Source organism: Carassius auratus, chromosome 35 (assembly GCF_003368295.1).
Source record: "Carassius auratus strain Wakin chromosome 35, ASM336829v1, whole genome shotgun sequence".
Lineage (NCBI taxonomy): Eukaryota > Metazoa > Chordata > Actinopteri > Cypriniformes > Cyprinidae > Carassius > Carassius auratus.
The window spans coordinates 18,593,015-18,617,316 of record NC_039277.1 but is presented as its reverse complement, the minus strand read 5'-3'; the positions used below and the strand labels follow the sequence as shown (position 1 = coordinate 18,617,316).

Genomic DNA, 24,302 nt, shown 5'->3' with positions numbered 1-24,302 from the left:
AAGCAAAAAGTGTCCATATAAATGCACCTAATGACTCTTACAGTATACAACATAAATAGAAGGATGCAGATACAGTCAAATACAGCGATAAACTTTAGGGAATGTTTACTTTCATTACACTACTACTGTAATGCAATCTTATAGTAAATGAAACTTTTTTGCTTTTAAATAGATGTATTTTGTAACAGCTAAACAGAGGGCCATGCAAAATGTCTTTTCTGCTCGGTGTCTGAAAATAGCATAGATTTGTGTAAGAGGGACAGAAAGCTCTCGGACAAAATATAAAATATCTTAAACTGTGTTTCGAAGATAAATTGAGGTCTTACGGGTTTGGAACGACACGAGGGTGAGTCATTAATGATATAATTTTAATATTTGGGTGAACTAACCCTTTAACTTCATCTTAACTTCACAGCCATGTCTGTGCTGTGACAAACAAACAAACTCCTCCGCATAAGTTTAATGCAAAATAAATATTTTTTGTTTTATTTTTAAAGATAAAAAAAAGACTTTGGCAACATGTTTTACTTGTGTGTGGTGTATGCGTGTGTGTATGTGTGTGTGTGTGTGTGTGTGAGAGAGAGAGAGAGAGAGAGAGAGAGAGAGAATTGATGTTGATAGTGTTGAAATTATGCAGCCAAGTGATGATATCTCAGATCATTATTTAGTTTTGTGCAAACTTCATATAGCCAAAATTGTAAATTCTACTTGTTACAAGTATGGAAGAACCATCACTTCTACCACAAAAGACTGCTTTTTAAGTTATCTTCCTGATGTATCCAAATTCCTTAGCATATCCAAAACCTCAGAACAACTTGATGATGTAAGAGAAACTATGGACTCTCTCTTTTCTAGCATTTTAAATACATTTGCTCCTTTACGCTTAAGGAAGGTTAAGGAAACCAGTATGACACCGTGGTATAATGAACATACTCGCACCTTAAAGAGAGCAGCCGGAAAAATTGAGCGCAGCTGGAGGAAAACAAAACTAGAGGTATTTCGTATTGCTTGGAAGGAAAGTAACCTATCCTACAGAAAAGCATTAAAAACTGCTAGATCCGATTACTTTTCTTCTCTTTTAGAAGAAAACAAACATAACCCCAGGTATTTATTCAATACAGTGTATAAATTAATGAAAAATAAAGCCTCAACAAGTGTTGACATTTCCCAACATCACAGCAGTAATGATTTTAATGAACTACTTTACTTCTAAAATCGATACTATTAGAGATAAAATTGTAACCATTCAGCCATCAGCAACAGTATCGCATCAGACAGTGCACTATAGACCCCCTGAGGAACAATTCCACTCATTCTCTACTATAGGAGAGGAAGAATTGTATATTGTAACTGTAACTTGTTAAATCATCTAAACCAATGTATGTTAGACCCTATACCATCTAAGCTCCTAAAAGAGGTGCTTCCAGAAGTCATAGATCCTCTTCTGACTTTATTAATTCCTCATTGTCATTAGGATATGTCCCCAAAACCTTCAAACTGGCTGTTATTAAGCCTCTCAACAAAAAAAACACAACTTGACCCCAAAGAACTAGTTAATTATAGACCAATCTCAAATCTCTGTTTTCTGTCCAAGATACTAGAAAATATGGTATCCTCACAATTACATTCCTTCTTAGGGAAAAATGGTATATGTGAGGATTTCCAGTCGGGATTTAGACCGTATCATGGTACTGAGACTGCTCTCCTTTGAGTTACAAATGACCTGCTCTTATCATCTGATCGTGGTTGTAGCTCTGTTAGTTTTATTGTATCTTGGTGTTGCATTTGACACAACTGACCACAACATTCTTTTGCATAGACCTGAACACTTTGTTGGCATTAATGGAAGTGCATTATCATGGTTTATATCGTACTTATATGACCGCCATCAGTTTGTAGCAGTGAATGAAGAGGTATCATATCGATCACAAGTGCAGTATGGAGTACCTCAAGGCTCAGTACTAGGGCCGCTACTCTTCATGCTTTATATGTTACCTTTGGGAGATATCATCAGTAAACATGGTGTTCGCTTTCACTGTTATTCTAATGATACTCAGCTCTATATTTCTTTGCGGCCCGGTGAAACATACCATTTTGAAAAACTAATGGAATGCATAGTCAATAAAAAAAATGGATGACAAGTAATTTCTTACTGCTAAATTCTGAAAAAACAGAGTTGTTAATTATAGGACCTAAAAACTCTGCATGTAATAACCTAGAAGACTGTCTAAGACTTGATGGCTGCTCTGTCAATTTTTCATCATCAGTTATGAACCTAGGTGTGCAATCTTTCCTTAGAAAGCCACGTTTCTAGCATTTGTAAAACTGAAACTGACCACAAGAAACAGATGATTCTTCTGCACAATCTGACTTTGCTACAGTCTGGTACTGAACTGCTGGTTTCATCTGATCAGAGGAGAACTGGCCTCCAACTGAGCCTGGTTTCTCCCAAGGTTTTTTTCTCCATTCTGTCACCGATGGAGTTTCGGTTCCTTGCCGTTGTCGCCTCTGGCTTGCTTAGTTGGGGTCACTTCATCTACAGCGATATCGTTGACTTGATTGCAAATAAATGCACAGACACTATTTAAACTGAACAGAGATGACATCACTGAATTCAATGATGAACTGCCTTCAACTGTCATTTTGCATTATTGACACACTCTTTTCCTAATGAATGTTGTTCAGTTGCTTTGACGCAATCTATTTTGTTTAAAGCGCTATATAAATAAAGGTGACTTGACTTAAAACTTCAGAAGCATGAAGATCATGCTAATATAAGAACTTTAAAGAATCTAAAGTATTTAAAAGATATATAAAAATGCATATAAAATATAAATATTATACGTAATATAAATTATAATTGTTGAAATTTAAGAATCACCGGACGTCAGATGTAGTAGAGGTATTGTTTATTTCAACTTAACATTAATGTTAAGCTGCCCTCAGTTTCACATACAGGAGAATACCCCTAGGAGGACCTGTGGGATTTTGTTTACGATTCAACTTAAACATTTTTATTTTATTTATTTTTATTTTATTATTTTATTTTATTTTGGGGACATTTCATTCTCTTAGCAGTCTAAACAGTCTTTTTATATTTATTGTCAGAAATGTTTATTTTATATACTATGTTTTTTATAATCATATTTTATGCATTACTATCATTTTTAAAAGAAGAGATTGGTGTGTTTTATAATCTTGATAAACTTAAATGTTGAATACTTTTTTTTAAATTAATGAATTGTTTTAGTAGCATCATGATAGTAACATGATGTAATATATAATTATTTATTTCCATATTCTTTAACCCCCTGGAGTCTGAGTAGGTTTTGGGGCACTGGAAATATTTTGGCATGCCCTGACATTTGAGTTTTTTTAGTCTCTTAAAACGTATTAATGGCTAAAGTCTGAATAAACTGTATTTAGCATGAACAGGGCTATAAAAATATGGGTAGCACTTTATTTTACAGTCCTGTTCCCCATGTACATACTATGTACTTATTATAGTAATTACAATAACTATGTAATAACTAGGTACTAACCCTGAACCTACCCCTAAACCTAACCCTACCCCATGTAGTTACCTTGTAATACCAGAACTTACTTAGATAGTGTACTTACAGTGTATTTAAGTACATGTAAGTACACGTACTGTAAAATAAAGTGCAACCAAAATATGTGAATTATATGAATGTACATTTTTTGTCTGTGATTTTATGAAAGCAGCGTTTATGCCTGGTTAGTGAAAAACTAAAATTAAAATGTGTTCAAAATATTTTTTATAAGATCAATAAACATGAGTAAATGTTGAATGCATGATTAAAATGTATGACAAATGATTTGCTTTGCTTTAGTAAAATGTTTGTTACCACATGATCTATAGAATGTTTACTGTAATGTTAGGTTTAGGGGATGATACTGCATAAAAATCATTAATATAATGTAAATATAAATGGTTATTAACTAGTGTAAAGCTTTTGCTTTGTTTTATATCATGTGAGATTACATAATTTATTTTCATTTTAAAAAATATATATATATATAAGACCTGGGGTCGATTGAATGTGTACACGTGCGTGTGAGAGAGAGATGTTGTAAATATTGAGTAATTTCATGGCTGATGACATATAACCATGATTTATTTAAAAACAGATCTCATCACATGTCGTAACAACAGCTGCAAACATTGAAAGTTTAAAGCCATGCTGGTGGGGGAGAGGTAAAGGTCAAAAGGTCACAGTCACGTGGGTGGTCAGGTGGATCAGGGGTAAGAGGTCAAAAGGTCAAAGCCATCAATCAAAGAATTTGACAGGTGGTGTAGCATATCTCTCTCTAGACTATGTAATATTTCTAGGTTTAGTGCAGGAGCATTTCAAATTAATAGGGATGAGGAAAATTATTATTAAAATGAAGATCTGAAAGAAATAGTTACCAGCTGCAAGACCTGAGATCTAATACACGTTCATTAAAGGGTTAGTTCACCCAAAAATGAAAATTAGGATGTTTTACTCCACCTCAAGGCATATAGGTGTATATTACTTTTTTCTTTCATAAGAATCATATCGTAGTTATATTAAAAATTCTCCTGGATATTCCAAGCTCTATCATTGCAGATTGCAGGTGTTGTAAATATATTTTGAAATACATTTTTAAATATATTTAAATATTTGGCTTTTAATTATTTTTCACATATATAAAAAAAATGTTAATATTTTTTATCAGAAATATTTACACATTTATTTCCTTAATATGTAAAAACATTTGGATATCATATGTTTTAAATATAAGAATGTTCAATATATGTACACATATTAATTTCTAATATTTTGTATCATATTACATTTATGTATATGTAAATATAGTAGATATCTATAAATTTAAATATATTTTAAAACATTTACATATTTAATTAATGCTCCTTTTTTACTGTACTTCACATAAGTAAATAAACGTAAACATATTTTCACAGAATATATTCCTGTTTACTCAAACTGTATGTAAATAAATTAAATCTACATGCGTGTAAATGTTTTCATTTGATATAGATTATAATTTGCACCTTCATTATAAATTAAACAGAAATTGGGCACTGAATTTTTTTTTTTAAATCTCCAGACAATGAAACTTATAAAACAGTGACATTATCAATTTACTTATTAATATAAAGAATACATGTAGCGTCCAGGGTTACACATGTACTGTATATGTTTAGGTCAAAGTGTCATGACAGTGCTCACAGCAACAACAACAAATTAATGGCAAACACTTCATCACAAACAGGCAGTGTTTATAATAAATAATATTATTATTGGGACATGATACAGTGCCATCCACACCACCAGAGGTCAGGATCTCCTCACTTATGTGGACTTTAATGTGCATCAGTATGATTGGTCAGTTTTTCTAGTCAGCTGGATTGTGTTTCTCTGTTGCTTAAAGGAACAGTACACTTCCAAAGTGAAATTTCTGTCATCATTTACTCATCTTCCCCTTGTTTAAAACTAGTAAGAGTTTCTTCTGTTGAACACAAAAGAAAAATGCTAGTATCCCAACAGTTGATGGGCAACAATCATCCATCAACCAATCAACCAATATGAACCATCAACTGATCGGATACAGACATTTTTCCAAATATCTTCTTTTTGTGGTCGACAGAAATAAAAAACTGAGTAAGGGTGAGTAAATGATGACAGAACTTCACAGAACTATTCCTTTAAGACATTTCATGCCTCACAAGTAAGTAGCTATCTCTTTACCAATGATGATCTCACAAGAAATAATTTTTATTTGTTTTGAAAATTGCAGCAGAGAATTAATTAATAACATCAACTGTTATTAATTAACTCTAAACTCTAAAATCACAACTGGTTGATCATTTACATTGAAGAAGACAGCAGCACATAAGTGTTTAGTTTAGATTTTAGATTTTAGTGGTTGTCATTGCCAGAAGTGTGTTTTCATAGGGTAGGATTTTAAAAGTATAAGGTAACTTTCTTTAAGAAATGTTTTTGAAAGAGCATCACGACAACAAATGCACATTATGTTATTTTCATAATATATGTATAATATTATTTTCATAATAATTGTCTAGATAAAATTTTCTTGTCAAGTATCTTAAAAATTATTTATTTTAAAACTGGAACTTAGTATAGGCCTATGCAAAACAACATGGCACAAATAGCTTATCGTAGCACATTTTGGCAGGAAACATCTAGTACTTTGCTTGTATCGTGCATGCCCGTGTTGATTGCTAATTCAAGTTTTCATATGAATGAACCTCTGAAGGGAACCGATTGTCTTCAGAAAAGTTTCAGTTCTTGCGTGGCCAGCATACTCACCAGACATGTCACCCATTGAGCATGTTTGGGATGCTCTGGATCGGTGTATACGACAGCGTGTTCCAGATCCTGCAAATATCCAGCAACTTCACACAGCCATTGAAGAGCAGTGTAACAACATTCCACAGGCCACAATCAACAATCTGATCAAGTCTGAAGGAGATGTGTTGCACTGCGTGAGGAAAATGGTGGGCACACCAAATAATGACTGGTTTTCGGACTCCCCCGGACCCCCCAATACAAATTTTAGAGTGGCCTTTTATTGTGGCCAACCTAAGGCACACCTGTGCAATAATCATGCTGTCTAATCAGCATCTTGATATGCCACACCTGTGAGGTGGATGGATTATCTCAGCAAAGAAGAAGTGCTCAGTAACACAGATTTAGACAGATTTGTGAATGAATATTTGAGAGAAATAGACCTCTTGTCTACATAGAAAAATACTTAGATCTTTCAGTTCAGCATTAAAAATGGGAACAAAAACAAAAGTGTTGCATTAATAAATTTTTTCAGTATATATATATATATATATATATAATATTACTGTGTCATCTTAACGGCACAGCAAGAGGGAATATCATCAGCCACATACAACATAGCTAAATTAAAGTACAATGAAAATCCTCATTACAAATCCATCATCACACAATCAGCCTTTGCACAAAGCCAACACCTACTGTATACGTTCAATCCAGCAGTTCTCAATTCCAGTCCTCGTGACCCCCAGCTCTGAATATTGCATACAGAGAACACTAACAGTAGAGCCTAAAAATCTAGATCATATATAAAATATAAGATACAGCTATACAATAAGGGAATGTAAAAAAAGACATATAATACAATTAAATATAAAGTTAAATAAAGCAGCGCAAGGCACATGGCATATAGAGTTCTAACCAGTGAAGTGAACAAACAGTGCAGATAAAAAGATTTTTAGTGCAAAAAAAAAAGCTTAATCAGTCTGATTAAAGTGACAAAGGGCTCAAGAGCAGTTATTTTATTTAAATGTGATGTGATGGTAGAATGACGTTCAATGAGGTGGTTAGCAGATCAATGCTGCACAAAGTGACTGGTGCATGTCATCGTATGTTAGTGGGGGGTGGGGGTGGAAGGACCTGTGGATGTGGGATCTTGGGGGTTCATAGTTCAGTGTGGCCTGGGGCAGAAGAGGGACGGGGGATGAGTTTGGGAGCGAGTTCAGCTTCCTGACAGCCTGATGGATGAAGCTGTCCTTCAGTCCTGCTGGTCCTGGCCTGGAGACTCCGCAGTCTCCTCCCTGATGGCAGCAGACTGAAGAAGCTGTGTGACGGGTGGGTGGGATCACCTGTGATGCAGAGGGCTTTGTGAGTGAGACGGGTTCCATAAATGTCCTGGAGGGAGGGGAGAGAGACACCAATGATCTTCTAAATTGCTCTCACTATGCGTTGCAGAGTCTTCCGGCAGGACGCGTTGCAGGCTCCATACCACACAGTGATGCAGCTCAACAGGATGCTCTCAATGGTGCCTCTGTAGAAGGTAAGTAAATAAACTTAAACATATTTTCACAGAATATATTCCTGTTTACTCAAACTGTGTGTAAATAAATTAAATTGTAACGCCACGCCAGCAGAGGGAGCCCTCTCCCGAGTACTGACTGTGTTCCGTTCCCTCTGCTTCACCTGTACTTCCTATTTGTGCTATATATAAGCATGGCCGCCACCACTATCACGTTGCGAAGTATTGCCAGCCTGTCTGCCTTACAGAGCGTTTTTCCCATTGCCATAGTTTGCCTTATTGTGTATGATCTTTGCCTGGTTTCCCCGTTTCTGCCTTTGGATTTACCCACTGTCTTGTTGTTTGGATTGGACTGCCTATATGTGTATGATTCTCTGCCTTCTACGATTATGATTCTCTGCCTACTGTTTGGATATGTCTGCTGTGGATGTTATTAAACTGCACATGGATTCTAACGCCGCCTCCGCGTCATTACATAAATCTACATGTGTGTAAATGTTTTCATGTGATATAGATTATAATTTGCACATTCATAATAAATCAAACAGAAATTGGGCACTGAAAAAATTCAAAAATCTCCAGACAATGCAACTTATAAAACAGTGACATTATGTACATGATGGGAGACGGGGCTTTGGCTCTCTTCAGTTTGCTGAGGAAGTAGAGACGCTGTAGTGATTTCTTGACCAGTGCTTCTGTGTTTTCAGTCCAGGAGAGGTCCTCTGTGATGTGCACAACCAGAAACTTGGTGCTGCTCACTCTCTCCACAGGCGCACCGTTGAAGGTCAGAGGAATGCGCTGAGTGTGAACTCTCCTGAAGTCAACAACAATCTCCTTCATCTTCTCCACATTCAGAGAGAAATTGATGTCACTGCAGCACCCAGCCAGGTGACTCATCTCGCTCCTGCAGTTTGTCTCATCTTTGTTGCTAATGACGCCCATCACAGTCATGTCATCCACAAACTTAATAACAGTCCCTCCAGAAAAACGCAGATTATTTTTGTGATTGTTGCGGGCAGAAATCCTTGATTTTGCGGCAGGTTTTGGAATGGAATATGCAGGATATTTTTGCAATTTTATGCGATGAAATTGCTGGAACTTGCAAAAACTGGTGATCCCCCCCAACACCCTGTTCTCACTAGGCTACTACCTTACTGTAAAGAGTCATTTCTTATAACTTCCTATGATTAGCAAGCATACTAAATCACATAATATTTAAGTCCTCATACTGTTATTTCAGACCTTAATTAACACAGGGCTCAAACTTACAAAACAAGTTCAAAACAAAGTCAAACAAGTTCTCTAGCAACAACTTCTGTAAAAATGAATACAAATAAAATCACACAAATCACACAAATACAAATGCTGTTTTATAGGAATTGCAAAGTGCAATCTCTTACTGCAACGTAAATTATTTTACATACTACTAATATACTTACAACTGTAAGGTTTTGGTACTATTCTGTAACAAAAAAGTACAATCTTACAACTGTAGAGGTGAATCAACTTCTGAATGAAACTACAACAGTCCACTGTGAAAATGAAAACTAACTGCGTAGCCTTTAACACTGGCCTATCAATCGCCTTCCTCGTCCTCATCCCTCTCTCAAAATAATTTGCCCCCACTGTCATGTAACACACTGGGTAACTGCTTCGCGCGGTCTTTTGCGCTTTTTTTTTTTTTTTTTTTTTTTTTTTGGCAGATGAGAATGATTTGCGTCCTTCACCCTGGTTTCACCGCGGGCTTCACAGATGATGTTCACGTCACACAGTTACGTCACTTCATAAGGTTCCCATTGGGAAATAATGTCAATTTACTTGTGTGAAGTAAACACAACATTTTTCAACTTTCTGCTAAGATATATGTGACTTTTTTGCAACTAAAATTATTATTATTATGAAATCATGCTACCTCCGCATATTTTGCTTCCTGAAATTGGCAATTTATGCAGCGAAAGTGTGGCGTATTTGAAAAAATGCGACCCCCGCATAAATATGCAGTCTTTGCTTGATTATGCATTAAATCAGGCGATCGCATAATCACGTTTTTCTGGAGGGACCGTAATAAAGAGGTTGGAGTTGTGTGACGGTGTGCAGTCGTGAGTCAGTGAAGAGAAGGGGGCTCAGCACACATCCTTGGGGGTCCCCAGTGTTCAGTGTGATGGTGCTGGATGTATTGCTGCCGACCTGTACTTCCTGAAGTCTTCCAGTCAGAAAGTCCAACAGCCAGTAACACAGCAAAGTGTTGAGCCCCAGCTGGATCAGTTTGTAAATGAGCTGTTGAGGGATGATTGTTTTGAATGCTGAACAGCTCCCTTACTGCCTGAGTTAGGGGAAATCTGTTGAAATTTACCTCACTTAAGAACATTCCTTCACGGATTTGTGCTGCAAAATGTCACACATGGACAAGTGTGACATCATATACCTCTGTAAATAAATACAATTTAAATTCACATCTTACATACTTCAATGCACTTTGAATGTAACATATACATTATTTTCTAACTGGAATCAAGGCAGAAAATCCTGTGATCTCCACTTCGCAGGGCACTTACATTCGAATAGAATAAACATCTGAAGCGATAAGAGAAAAATGTGCAGAGCAGGGGTAAGCGAGAACTGGAATTAAGAACCGCTGATTTAAGCCAACGCATCATGACAGCTCTCACAGCAACAACAACAAATTAGCGGTAGACACTTCATCACAAACAGGCAGTGTTTTTAATAAATATTTTTATTGGCCTAGTAAATGTCCTCAGTTATGTTATTTGTGGCTTCAATCGTGATGTGAATAATAGCTAGTTAGCTTATCACCGTCTTTTATTTGCCATAGAGATCCCCACAGCGGAACTTGTCATAAAGGTAGTGATAACAAGACCTGTCCGTTTAGAGGTAAGACATGATTGGTCAGTTTTTCTTGGAATTTGGAATTACTCTCCCATTGATTTACTGTTGTTCAGCCTGCTGTAATTTCACAGCTGCACCGCCAATCACAGCGCTGCAAATGCTCTGCGGAAACATTCAAATATGGAGAAAATGGTCGTTCATGTAACACAACACTGTGAAACTCAGTTCTGCAGAGTTTAGCTCCAACCCTAATTAAACACTCCTGATTCAGCTAATCACGTCCTTCAGGCTAATTTAAAAACTACATGGTTTGTGTGTTGGAGCAGGATTGAAACTAAACCCTCCAAGAACAGACTCTGACACCCCTGATGTAACACTGTCACGGTAGGAAATCCAGTGTTTCCTCCGTGTCATGTTTTGTTATTGTTTTTGTACTTACGTTGTCTCCATGTGTTCGTTTAGTTGATTGTCATCACCTGGGTGTTGATTGTCTCGCTCCAGCTGATCGTCATCATACCTCTGCTACTTATACTCACCTCGCTCTCTCTCTGTTGTCAGATCCTCTCTTATGTCTCCACGTACTAACTGGATTACCGTCTTCCGTGTTTGTGTGCTGGTTGGATTCGTGTTGTCGTCCGCGTGTCAGTGTTCCGGTCTGTTCCTGGTTCTAACCATTGACCACCTTCACCTGCACCGCTGACTTCACCATCCCGCTCTTCGCACGCCACCGTAGACCTTCCTTGCCATTGCCAACACTCTGGACATTCCTTATCAATAAACAACATCTGATTGCCTGCAATTGCTTCCTCCTCTTTTGTCTGTCGTTACAGTAGGATCTGACCATCATGGAAGCAGCAGGCGATCGCTCCCCATCTCATCTCGAAGAATTTCTGCAACGAGCTGTGGGTCGTATGGATCGCCAAGACAAGGCGATAGATGAGATGGGTCGAGCCTTCCAAGCAATGGTGACGAAGGTGTCCGAGCTCGTTCTCCAGACGCAACAACAACAACAATCGTCACCCGCTGCGCCTCCCACGCCACCCACACCGCCGATCGTCTCCGGGGGGATTTCCCAGCCCGATCCACGCCTCCCCATCCCGGAGAAATATGCGGGTGAGCCAGAGTTCTGTCGATCTTTTTTGTCTCATTGTTCTCTGCACTTCGCCCTGCAGCCCCGCACGTTCTACACCGAGGAAATGAAGGTGGCATTCGTCTTATCTCTACTTACGGGAAGGGCTGCCCTCTGGGGGACGGCGGTGTGGGAGAACCAAGACAGCTGCTGTGCCTCGTTCCACGCACTTTCGGAAGAGATGAGACGGGTCTTCGACCGCTCCGCCGCCGGGAGGGAAGCGGCTTGGCTTCTCACGGACCTACGTCAGGGGGAAAGGTCCGTTTCTGACTATTCGATTGAGTTCCGCACCCTGGCGGCGGAGTGTAAGTGGAACGAGGAGGCGCAGTGGGATCACTTCCTGCATGGGTTGGCTGACCGCATCCAACAGGAGATCCGCGCCGTCGAGCTCCCCACTTCTCTCAACAGTCTGATTGACCTAACCATCAGAGTGGAGAATCGACTCGATCAAGCCACCAGACGGAGGGGGAGAGCAGTTCTCACGAACAGACCGGAGGCCCAGTATCAGCGCTCAGATGTTGCGGTCAGCCCACCGGGAGATCTTGAACCCATGCAGGTGGGGCGAGCTCGGCTCTCCCGGGAGGAGAGGATCAGGCGGAGATCCCTGGGACTATGTTTATACTGCGGCAGTCAAGAACATCACATCCAGCGTTGTCCGGTAAAAGACCAAGCCCGATAGTAAGACGGAGGCTACTATCGGGTGGGATCTCTGCCAGAAAGACCTCTTCTACATCGACACTCCTTCCGGTGAGTCTACGGTGGTCCACCCACGCACTCGAGCATCACGCCTTGTTGGATTCTGGGGCAGAGGGTAATTTCATGGACTTCCAGTTCGCTAGTAAGCTCAACATTCCTCTCACCTCCCTCAAACACCCCATTGCACCCTTTGCTCTCAATGGACACAGACTACCAGTCATCACTCAGACCACCTTACCTGTTTCCCTCACCACCTCTGGCAATCATACAGAGGAGATATCATTCTACATTACGGACTCACCTTCATCCCCCATCGTTCTCGGTCACACCTGGCTTCAGAAACACAACCCCAGCATCAATTGGCGCCTTGGATCTGTGGTTAGCTGGAGCGAGGAATGTCATTTGTCTTGTCTTTTGTCTGCTGGTGTTAATGTTTCTGAGTCTGTGTTTCAGGGGGAAGCAGTGGATTTGGCTAGCGTGCCCGCGGAGTACCACGACCTGAAGGAGGTGTTCAGTAAGTCTCGTGCTGATTCTCTTCCTCCTCATCGTCCCTATGACTGTGCGATAGAGTTATTGCCAGGTACTTCTCCGCCTAAGGGCAAGTTATATTCTTTGTCTGTTCCAGAGACGGCGGCCATGGAGAAATATATATCCAGTTCTCTAGCAACGGGGTTTATCCGCCCTTCCTCTTCTCCAGCGGGGGCGGGGTTCTTTTTTGTGGGAAAGAAGGACGGATCCTTGCGACCTTGCATTGACTACCGAGGGCTGAACAACATAACGGTAAAGAATACCTATCCTTTGCCGCTTATGTCTTCAGCTTTTGAGAGGTTGCAGGGAGCGTCCGTTTTCACTAAATTGGACTTACGTAATGCTTATCATTTGGTCCGCATCAGGGAGGGGGATGAGTGGAAGACTGCCTTTAACACCCCTAGAGGCCATTTTGAGTACTGCGTTATGCCGTTCGGGCTAACCAACTCGCCGGCAGTCTTTCAAGCACTCGTTAATGACGTGTTGCGAGACATGGTCGATCTGTTCATATATGTTTACCTGGATGACATATTGATCTTTTCTTCGTCTCTCCAGGAACACGTGCAACACGTACGACGAGTGCTTCTGCGGTTGCTAGAGAATGGATTGTTTGTCAAGGCGGAGAAATGCGTTTTTCATGCACAGTCTGTTTCTTTTCTAGGACACATCATTTCGACTGAGGGTGTTCGCATGGATCCTGAGAAGGTTAAGGCTGTGGTAAATTGGCCATCCCCTGAGTCTCGCAAGGCCCTGCAGAGATTTCTGGGGTTCGCCAATTTTTACCGGCGTTTCATTCGCAATTTCAGCCAACTAGCCGCTCCTCTGACCGCCTTGACCTCCCCTAGTTTGACGTTCAGGTGGTCAGACGCAGCTGAGGCTGCGTTTGCCAAACTGAAAAGCTGCTTTGTTTCAGCTCCCATTCTCGTCACCCCTGATCGCTCACGTCAATTCATAGTGGAGGTCGACGCGTCAGAGGTGGGGGTAGGAGCAGTGTTATCCCAACGCGCATCCTCAGACGGAAAGGTGCATCCGTGCGCGTATTATTCTCACCGTTTATCTCCTGCAGAAGTTAATTATGACATTGGCAATCGAGAGTTGTTGGCAGTCAAACTTGCACTGGAAGAATGGCGTCACTGGCTTGAAGGGTCGGGTGTACCTTTCATTGTATGGACAGACCATAAGAATCTCGAGTACATTAGAACCGCCAAAAGACTTAACTCCAGGCAGGCTCGGTGGGCATTGTTTTTCGGTCGTTTCGATTTTACACTTTCTTACCGGCCGGGTTCCAAAAACATCAAACCCGATGCTTTATCCCGTCTTTTTGAGCGTTCCGATCGTACTGCTACTCCCGAGCCCATTTTACCGGGGACCATCATTATCTCCGCGCTCAGATGGGAGGTCGAATCGAAGGTGTTGACCGCCTTAGAAGGGGTAACGCCCCCGGCTCGTTGCCCACCGAACCGATTGTTTGTGCCGGAGAGGTTACGGTCAGACGTTCTCCAGTGGGGTCATTGTTCCAGTGTTGCTTGTCACCCAGGGGTTAGTAGAACTAGATTTCTGGTCAAGCAACGATTTTGGTGGCCTGGTATGGCTCGTGACGTCCACGATTTCGTCTTGGCTTGTTCAGTTTGCGCTATTGGTAAGACTTCCAATCGACCTCCAGATGGGTTACTCTTACCGCTGTCTGTCCCTTCAAGACCCTGGTCCCACATTTCGCTAGATTTTATCACCGCCCTCCCGCCCTCTAAAGGCAATACGGTGATTTTAACCGTAGTGGACCGGTTCTCGAAGGCGACTCATTTTATTCCCTTGCCCAAATTACCTTCAGCCAAGGAAACAGCGGTAGCTGTCATTGACCACGTCTTCCGCATACATGGCCTCCCGACAGACGTGGTTTCTGACAGGGGTCCCCAATTTGTGTCCAAATTTTGGCGAGAGTTTTGTAAATTGTTAGGAGCGACTGTTAGTCTTTCTTCCGGGTTCCATCCCCAGAGCAATGGTCAAACCGAACGAGCCAATCAGGATGTCGAGAGGGTTTTGCGATGTTTGGTTTCCAATAATCCTTCGTCCTGGTGTCAGCAACTCTCAGTTGTGGAGTACGCACACAATTCTTTGCCAGTGTCATCTACGGGCATGTCTCCATTTAAGTGTAGTTTAGGGTACCAACCACCTAATTTTGTCAGTACGGAATCCGAGGTTTCGGTCCCCTCCGCACACGCATTAGTCCAGAGGTGTCACCGCACCTGGACCAGAGCTCGCAGAGCTCTGCTCCAGGCTAGGTCGCGCACCAAGGCTAAGGCCGATCGCCACCGGTCGAAGCCTCCCCGTTACGTCGTCGGTCAAAGAGTGTGGCTTTCTACCCAGAACATTCCTATGCGGTCCGTTTCTAACAAACTTGCTCCCAAATTTATTGGCCCGTTTTCTATTACCAAGATTATTAATCCGGTTACCGTGCGTCTTAGCCTTCCTCCGGCGTACAGGAGGATTCATCCCGTGTTCCACGTCTCCAAAATTAAATCGGTGATTTCTTCCCGTCTTAATCCGCCTGCTCCGGTTCCCCCCCCCGCCTCGTCTCGTTAATGGGGAAACCACCTATTTGGTTAATCGTATTCTGGACTCTAGACGGAGGGGACGCGGTTTTCAGTACTTGGTGGATTGGGAAGGTTACGGTCCGGAGGAGAGGAGTTGGGTTCCTGCTCGGGACATATTGGATCACCACCTTATAGATGATTACAATCTACAGGTAAAGCAGGCTGGGAACGTCAGGTGACGTCCTAGGGGAGAGGGTACTGTCACGGTAGGAAATCCAGTGTTTCCTCCGTGTCATGTTTTGTTATTGTTTTTGTACTTACGTTGTCTCCATGTGTTCGTTTAGTTGATTGTCATCACCTGGGTGTTGATTGTCTCGCTCCAGCTGATCGTCATCATACCTCTGCTACTTATACTCACCTCGCTCTCTCTCTGTTGTCAGATCCTCTCTTATGTCTCCACGTACTAACTGGATTACCGTCTTCCGTGTTTGTGTGCTGGTTGGATTCGTGTTGTCGTCCGCGTGTCAGTGTTCCGGTCTGTTCCTGGTTCTAACCATTGACCACCTTCACCTGCACCGCTGACTTCACCATCCCGCTCTTTGCACGCCACCGTAGACCTTCCTTGCCATTGCCAACACTCTGGACATTCCTTATCAATAAACAACATCTGATTGCCTGCAATTGCTTCCTCCTCTTTTGTCTGTCGTTACAAACACATTCACTGAATAGGCACATTTTAAGAGTTAATTTCCATGTAAAATATATTTATTTTATTTAGGCCTTGGTGATTGTCAAATTATGAATTGCTATAAAAATTATGATGACTTATTTAAAATATAATATAAAATATATATATTAAAACTTCATTTAAATAATATTTAAAAAAATTAAATACTATTTTACATTGTGTTCTTATCTTTAGACACACATTTAATGGCAATTATTAAGAAACAACAAGTTCCTCTTTTTCACATGGACTAGGAATTACTAAGAAACAAGTTTTTTTTTCATGAGACACTTGCCAGTTAAATGCCAGATGGCAGACTTTAGGGTTTGCATGCCAAATGCATACTAATAAATGCAAATATAAACACAATTAATGCAAAAATCTGAGTTTTGTTATAAAACTTTCTGTACTATAAAACTCTATAAAAGTAACCTATTTCTGGATCATTGTGATTATTACTTCTGCACATCTTTTGAAGTCTTGTGGAGGTAGCTTTTTCAGATTTTGCACCCAAACTCTGGAATAGTCTTCCTGATAGTGTTCAGGGTTCAGACACACTCTCTCTGTTTAAATCTAGATTAAAAACACATATCTTCGCCAAGCGTTCAAATAATTCACCTCATAATTTGTGACAGCAGTTGTATCTGATCAAATGCGCATTATTATTATTCCACACGCAGCTGCTTTTATCGCTCCCGTCAGAACAGTATTTTTGTACGTCTTCATCATTGTGACGAGTGGGGCGGGGCCGAGAAACGTGGGAACAGGAGCGAGGCCAGTGGAGTGATTGGAGATGAGCAACACCTGCTTGACCCACCGAATCCCACGGAGGAGATGGAAGGATATAAAACTGGAGCGATGACAGTGAAGGTCGTGCTGTCCGCTGAGGGCCGTCCAGTGTCACCGCCAGGCACTGCGGAGGAGGTCACCCAGCTGGTGGAGGGCCGAGCAGCAGTGCGTCTGGGAACCGGAATTTTTTCTCCTCTCTCGTCTCTGTCACTCCTCCTTTCATCTAACTTTCTCTCGCCTCGTCTGTCCTACCCCCAGGTTCCCGCAGGTCCCTGTGAGCGGACAGACGAGGCAAGAGAAAATTAGATGGAAGGAGGAGCGACAGAGCACAGTCTCGAGGGTACCCACCGGCCTGCAAGGGGCGATGGGGGTATGTGACGAGTGGGGCGGGGCCGAGAGACGTGGGAACTGGAGCGAGGACGGTGGAGTGATTGAAGATGAGCGACACCTGCTCGACCCACCGGTCTCGAGTCCCACAGAGGAGATGGAAGGATATAAAACTGGAGCAACAACAGTGACGGAAGAGAGAGGACCAGGCCTGGATTTTAATTGTGTTTGGTTTTTATTTGTGTTTTGTCTTTATTTTATTATTAAAGTTTTCATTTTGATTGTCTGCCGGTTCCCGTCTCCTTGTTCACGATGATTATGGAGTTTTAATCCGTTACAATCATGTCTACCTGTATTTAAGCACGCATACAGTTGTGAGTTTCTGCTCAGTGTGGACAGAACCACTTTTTTTTAGAGTTTAACTCTGCACTCTCTCAACAAGAGAACTGATGATGTAACAGTCACAAAAACCATCACTGTCTGGGCCAACCAGAAGCCGTGGATGACAGGGGAGATCTACAGACTTCTGAAGACACGGAACGCTGCCTTCAGAGCTGGAGATGAGGTGGGCCTGAGAACAGCCAGTGCCAACCTGTCCCGTGGCATCAGAGAGGCTAAAAGACAGCACTCCAGGAGGATAGCCCATCAATTCAGTGTCAGCAGAGACACTCAGAGCCTGTTCCTGGTGATATAGGCCATTACAGACTATAAGCCCCCAACACGGACCTGTAACAGGACTATCTCACAGCTGAATGAGCTGTACACCTTCTTCGCTCACTTTGAGGCACAAAACAGCACCACTGCACAGAACACTCCACCTCCTCCCGGTGACCAGACTTATACGTCCATAGCAAGTTCGGCATTCCACACAATAATTCCTTTAACATCTCATTAACAAACTGGTCCAGCTGGGGCTCAACACTTCGCTGTGCAACTGGCTATTGGACTTTCTGACTGGAAGACCTCAGGCAGTACGGGTCGGCAGTTACACATCCAGCACCATCACACTGAAAACTGGGGCCCCCCAAGGATGTGTGCTGAGCCCCCTCCTCTTCACTCTGCTGACCCACGACTGCACACCGTCACACAACTCTAACCTCTATATTAAGTTTACGGATGACATGACTGTGGTGGGTCTCATTAGCAACAAGGATGAGACAAACTACTGGAGCGAGGTGAGCCACCTGGCCGGGTGGTGCAGTGACAACAATCTCTCTCTGAATATGGAGAAGATGAAGGAGATTTTTGTTTTTAAATAATTAATTCTATATAGAAAGGGTATAGGGTAGGGGAAGAGTGCCTTTGGTGGGGTTCCCCTAGAAAAATTCACATTCTGTGGGCTAAACATCAGATTATTGGGGTCACTTAAACACATGGACAGCCCACAGAAGTTGGTGCGACGATATTTTACTTGAGCAGGCTACGGTAATGAAAAAGAGGAAGTAGTTAAAAGTGCCCAATTTTCTTAGTAACTGCCAGCAAATGTGTGTTTAAAGATGTAGGTGATTATTTTTTGTTTTTGCTTTTAAAGATGTTTAGAATAGAAAACATTATGCTCTAGCTACTTGTCCTAGAGAAAACTTCTGTTAGCACAATGAAACTACTGGGTGAAAAATGTATTAGCATTGATTATGAACAATCATTACTCAGAAATAAAAATTCTAATAAATTAATTTATTATTTAATGAACATTACAAAAATGATCAATTTAAACTTTTCTATTTTGCATTTTATTTATAAAACACTGTTTGTATATCATGCACTTTGCTTTAAGTTATTATATGATAACTGCTTAACACAACAGTGAAAAAATAACAGCACAATTATAAAATGACAATCACTGTAATATAAGTAAAATAAAATGTTTTTGTTATACTCACAAACGCAACCTTTAATTTGTGTATATTCCTTTTTTATTTTTCTTCATAATGTCTGCATAGAAACCACATGCCACTATTAGTGAAATATTACAAGCTTTTTCTAAGAGGATTACAACCAAAAAAATAATAATGATAATAATAAGCACAGTACTTGATCATGCTTATGTTAAACTTTGTCAGCAGATAACGAAACACTAAAATGTATATATATATTTTTTTTAAAGTACAGTGGAAAAATGATATCGGCATTATGAATACAAGTTAGATGACTTGCTGAGTTTGACTTGACTTTTGAAAATAAATAAATAATGAAATTCAATTACAATTCGATCAGAAACCTGAATGAGTTAATATCTTCACTACAGTGAGTGGGTTTGCTGTGACTGGGACTGGGAGGTTTGTGTCATTTGTGTTCCCTCCTCAGAGAAAACTCTTTCAAAAACACGTCTTAGAGAAAGTTTAACATTGCTCCGCCCCATGAAAACATACAGAATTGGGTTCAGACAGCTGTTGAAATACGCCAAAGAGACAGCCAGGGGATCCACTGCGTAACCTATTGAAGAACTTGCTTGATCTCCGTATATAATTATCAAATCCACTATGTGATACGGCAGCCAGCACAGAAAAAAGGCCACAATTACAGCCAGCATGATGCGAAACGCTCGTCCAGAGTGAAAATGTCTCCTGCCTAACTTGCGTGCGATGAATCCGTAGCATGTTGTGATGCACATGAGAGGAACCAAAAAGCCAAACACAAATCTGATGATGCTTAACTTTCTATAGATTTCAGAATGCTCTTCATCAACTTGATAATGCACACAGTATGTTTCATTATTTTCTGTGTAAATCTCTCTTGACATCATAAAAGGCAGACTGATAATTAAAGCCAGAATCCAGGCCCCTGCACAGGACAGTCGTGCGATGAACAAGCTGCGATGATTCTGAGCCCAAACCGGTGTGATCACCAGAGTAAACCGATCCAGACTAATCAAGTTCAAGGTGAAAACACTGGCAAACATGGTGATGTGCAGAACGAAGTGGAAAATCTTGCACGATGTGGATCCGTACGGCCAATAATCATCAAATTTGCTCTCAATCACATAGTAAAGAGTGAGAAGGCAGCACAAGAGGTCAGCAATCGCTAGATTCAGAAACCCTACTGTATTAACAGTCCTCTTCATCTTCAATCCAGCAACATACACGACAAAGGCATTTCCAGGAACACCGAGGATCAAGGTCAGGTAGAAGAAGACCAGAGAAATCACTCTCATCGGATTTTCCAAAATGTTATAATAATCCTCCATTGCAGTGATGGAGCTGAAGTGCCTGGTTTATCCTGCTAATATCACATTTTGTCAATGTAAAATCATAAATCATATTTAAAGTGTAAGAAACTTGTATAGCTAAATAATTATATGATCAATGTATTTTTATTATTGGCAAAGCTGAATTATGATTGCAAACATGCAACATGCTATTTAAGCATTACAAAAAGTCATACAAATAGCTTTAGGCAAGTAATCATGACTTACTTTGTGGTGATTCCATTCACAATTATTCCGGTAAATGTTTTCTTCTCTACTGTTCAAGACTTTATACCACTTCTTCAGTTTTGTTACTTCATCATGCGTCAGCAACATTTCAAACATGGAGGGGTTGTGAAACATCATGACCAACTCTGTAAAGATGATAAGCTGTAATTCATGAATTGAAAAAATACTAAACTAAGACTAAAATAGCAATTTAACATGTAAATAAATGCAGAAATTAAGGCAACCAATTGCAAGTCAGATTTATTTAAATAGCATTTAAATGCAAAATTATTAACATATTATATTAGTTAACTTATATTATTGTTTGTTTGTAATGTAGTATTGTATTTAATATGCATTATAGAGAGCTGGACAAGGATAGGTTACGTTGGGTGATGATATAATTCAACTAAGATTTCCTATAAAGAGTTGCTTTATGTGAGTATATGTACAGTGGGGGAAATATTTATAAGATCCCCTGCTGAAACCCCAAGAAACCCCATGGAAAAAAAATACATTTGTATAAAGATTAGAAATGTATTTGCATTTCAGTAGGTGAAATAAGTATTTGATCCCCTACCAACCAGCAAGAACTCTGGCTACCACAGATTGGTTGTGTACCAATGTGGAACACAGTTTAGTCGTGTCACGTTAAGTAATAACTCCTAATGTCACCTCGTTAGGTGTATAAGACACCTCTCCACACAATCTGTATCTTCCATTCAAACTTCTCCCACCATCATGGGAAAGACCAAAGAGTTGTCAAAGTATGTCAGAGACAAGATTGTAGATCTGCACAAGGCTGGAATGGACTCCAAGACCATCAGCAAGAAGCTTAGTGAGGAGGAGGCAACTGTTGGTGCGATTATTCAGAAAATGGAAGAAATACAAAACAACCATCAATCAGCCTCGGTCTTGAGCTCCATGCAAGATCTCGTCTTATTGGGTAATGATGATCATGATACAGGTGAGGGATCAGCACAGAACTACACGGGAGGAGCTTGTTAATGATCTTAAGGCAGTTGGGACCTCGGTCACCAAGCAAACCATTGGTAACACACTACGCCGCAATGAACTGAAATCCTGCAGCGACCGCAAGGTCCCCCTCTACAGGCCCCTTTTAACGTTTTCCAAAGAACATATAATGATTCAGAGAAGGATGTGAGAAAGTACTTCAGTCAGGTGACACCAAAAATTGGCATTAACTCGACTCCCCATGTTTGTAGGGAGAGAAATGACTCTAAGAACACCATCCTTACAGTCAAGCACGGAGGTGGAAACATTATGCTTTGGGGCTGTTTTTCTGCTAAGGTTACAGGATGACTTCAACACATTAGCTGCTTTTCCACTGTCGGGCCAGTGCGAGCCAGGACTTAAAATGGGCTGGGCAGGGCTAATCGCCTCGGGCCAGTAGCACCGAGGCCAAAATTGCGCTGCATTTCCACTGTGGTACAGCGTTATGAAAAATAGCATGCTTATTCAGTTGAGACTGTTTCTGTTTATTTGTAATCACATTTAGAATGAATCATAATTTCTCTATTTTATAAAAGCTCCCGAAAAAAAAACCCATTATTATATTTTTATGAAATAGGCTACATGGAGCTAAACTCTTTAGACGAGACTTATGACAGATAAAATTTGTTACTACACGATTGAGCTGACGTCTGATTTCTTCAAGCGGTCACAGTATACAATGTTTACTATGGTAACTTAAATACCTAGCGTGCATAGTCGTCTACATTGCTTACAAATATTTCTGCCTTTTATGGTGATTATAATCCACATTGAATTGGATCAAATTTTTTTAAACACTCGCAGCTGACTTTAAATGAGTTTTTAGCTCAACTTATTTTAAAAAAGAGAAACTCCGCCTTTGTTCATAACCATTCCTCTAGCCCCAGCTGGCCCGCTTTGGCACAAGGTTTTCGTTGGGCCAAACCCTGGCAGCTGGCCCCGAGGAAGCCCCGGAAGTGACCGTGGAAACGCGACTGGCCCTGGCACGCACTAGCAGTGGAAACGTGGCTATTGAGCAGCAAATGGACAAGGCCAAGTACTGTAAAATCTTGGACGAGAACCTCCTTCCCTCAGCCAGAACACTGAAAATGGGTCATGGATGGGTCTTTCAGCAGGACAATGACCCAAAACATACAGCCAATACAACAAAGAAGTGGCTCAAAAGAAGCACATTAAGGTTATATAGTGTCTGGCCAGTCTCTAGAACTCAATCCTAAAGAAAATCTTTGGAGGGAGCTGAAACTTCAAGTTGCCAAACTACACCCAAGAAACTTTAAGGATTAAGAAAGGATCTGTAAAGAGGAAGGGATCAAAATCCCTCCTGAGATGTGTGCAAACCTGGTGACCAACTATAAAAACGTCTTACCTTTGTGCTTGCCAACAAGGGTTTCTGCACCAAGTCCTAAGTCATGTTTCGCTTTGGGATCAAAAACTTATTTCACTCACTGAAATGCAAATCAATCTCTAACCTTTATATAGTAAGTTTTTTTCTGGATTTCTTGGTTGGTATTCGGTTTCTGGTTGTCAAACTCTCTAACCACTAGGCCACGACTTCCCCTTCACAAAAAGTTGACCAACTCTTCCCTGATGGTCTAGTGGTTAGGATTTGGGGCTCTCACCGCCGTGGCCCGGGTTCGATTCCCGGTCAGGGAAAGCTCTTTTGCCTTCCAATGGGGGACTCAGCTAGCACTAATATCCTCAGGGGGAATTAATTAACAGGCTTTAGAAAATGAAGACACACGTGTTACCTTCTGGCCTGACCAGTCCTCCAAGGAACAGGTAGGGGTACAAGTTTGCCTGCCTGGAGCTGACTTGGAGTGGAAGACATGAGACGCCGGATTGGGATCGGGAGTGATAGCTATCTGTAACATGGATGTGTAACTATTTAACAAACATAAACGACAAAAAATAATTTAGAAAAGTAAAAGATGAGAGTTATAATGACTAAAAGAGTACATAAACATAATGAGTAAACCTAACTAAAAATTATCGTTTGTGTTGTGACCTTGTGATTAATCTCCATTTCGTCCCACAAAGTTCATTAGATTCATTATATCACGGCTATTAAATGAATGGTTAAAACACACATTTTAAAATAAAAACATCTAGTTAAGCGTTTCAGTCTAGGAATTGGTGTACAAATAATAAATTGGTGTATTTATTTTGGAGCCTTTACTCAACTTGTGCAATGGTTGTTTCTTTGAGGAAAGGAGCTGTATGTATATGAATATAGAGCATGTTAAAATTAGTAAAGAAGCAATATATAAAGAAAACATAATAATCTCCATTTTATTTATCCAGAACTATGAACATTAACTTTCTGGTGTTTGAAGAGAAAACATAAATTTTTGGAGCCCTTATAGTAGAGTACAGGTCTATTATTTGCAAAAATAAGGGACATTGTACAATCAATATTTTCGTAAAATAAATACCAAACAGGTCATCAGGACACCAATGCAAATCTACTTA

The 24,302-nt window shown here is 40.7% G+C and overlaps 1 protein-coding gene and 1 non-coding gene across 2 annotated transcripts; one reads left to right on the top strand and one right to left on the bottom strand.

Annotated features, from left to right (window-relative positions):
- Positions 1-19,524: 19,524 nt before the first annotated feature.
- On the bottom strand, positions 19,525-20,622 carry LOC113054875 (C3a anaphylatoxin chemotactic receptor-like). Its single transcript, XM_026220653.1, has one exon. It carries the CDS (start codon positions 20,589-20,591, stop codon positions 19,647-19,649), a length of 945 nt encoding a protein of 314 aa, XP_026076438.1. The 5' UTR covers positions 20,592-20,622; the 3' UTR covers positions 19,525-19,646.
- Positions 20,623-23,414: 2,792 nt separating this feature from the next.
- Positions 23,415-23,486, top strand: trnae-cuc (transfer RNA glutamic acid (anticodon CUC)). Its single transcript has one exon. It is a non-coding gene; the product is annotated as a tRNA-Glu (tRNA).
- Positions 23,487-24,302: the final 816 nt, after the last annotated feature.

Excerpts from the sequence above, each read along its gene's own strand:
- LOC113054875 (XM_026220653.1), bottom strand. The coding sequence starts at position 20,591 with ATGGAGGATTATTATAACATTTTGGAAAATCCGATGAGAGTGATTTCT.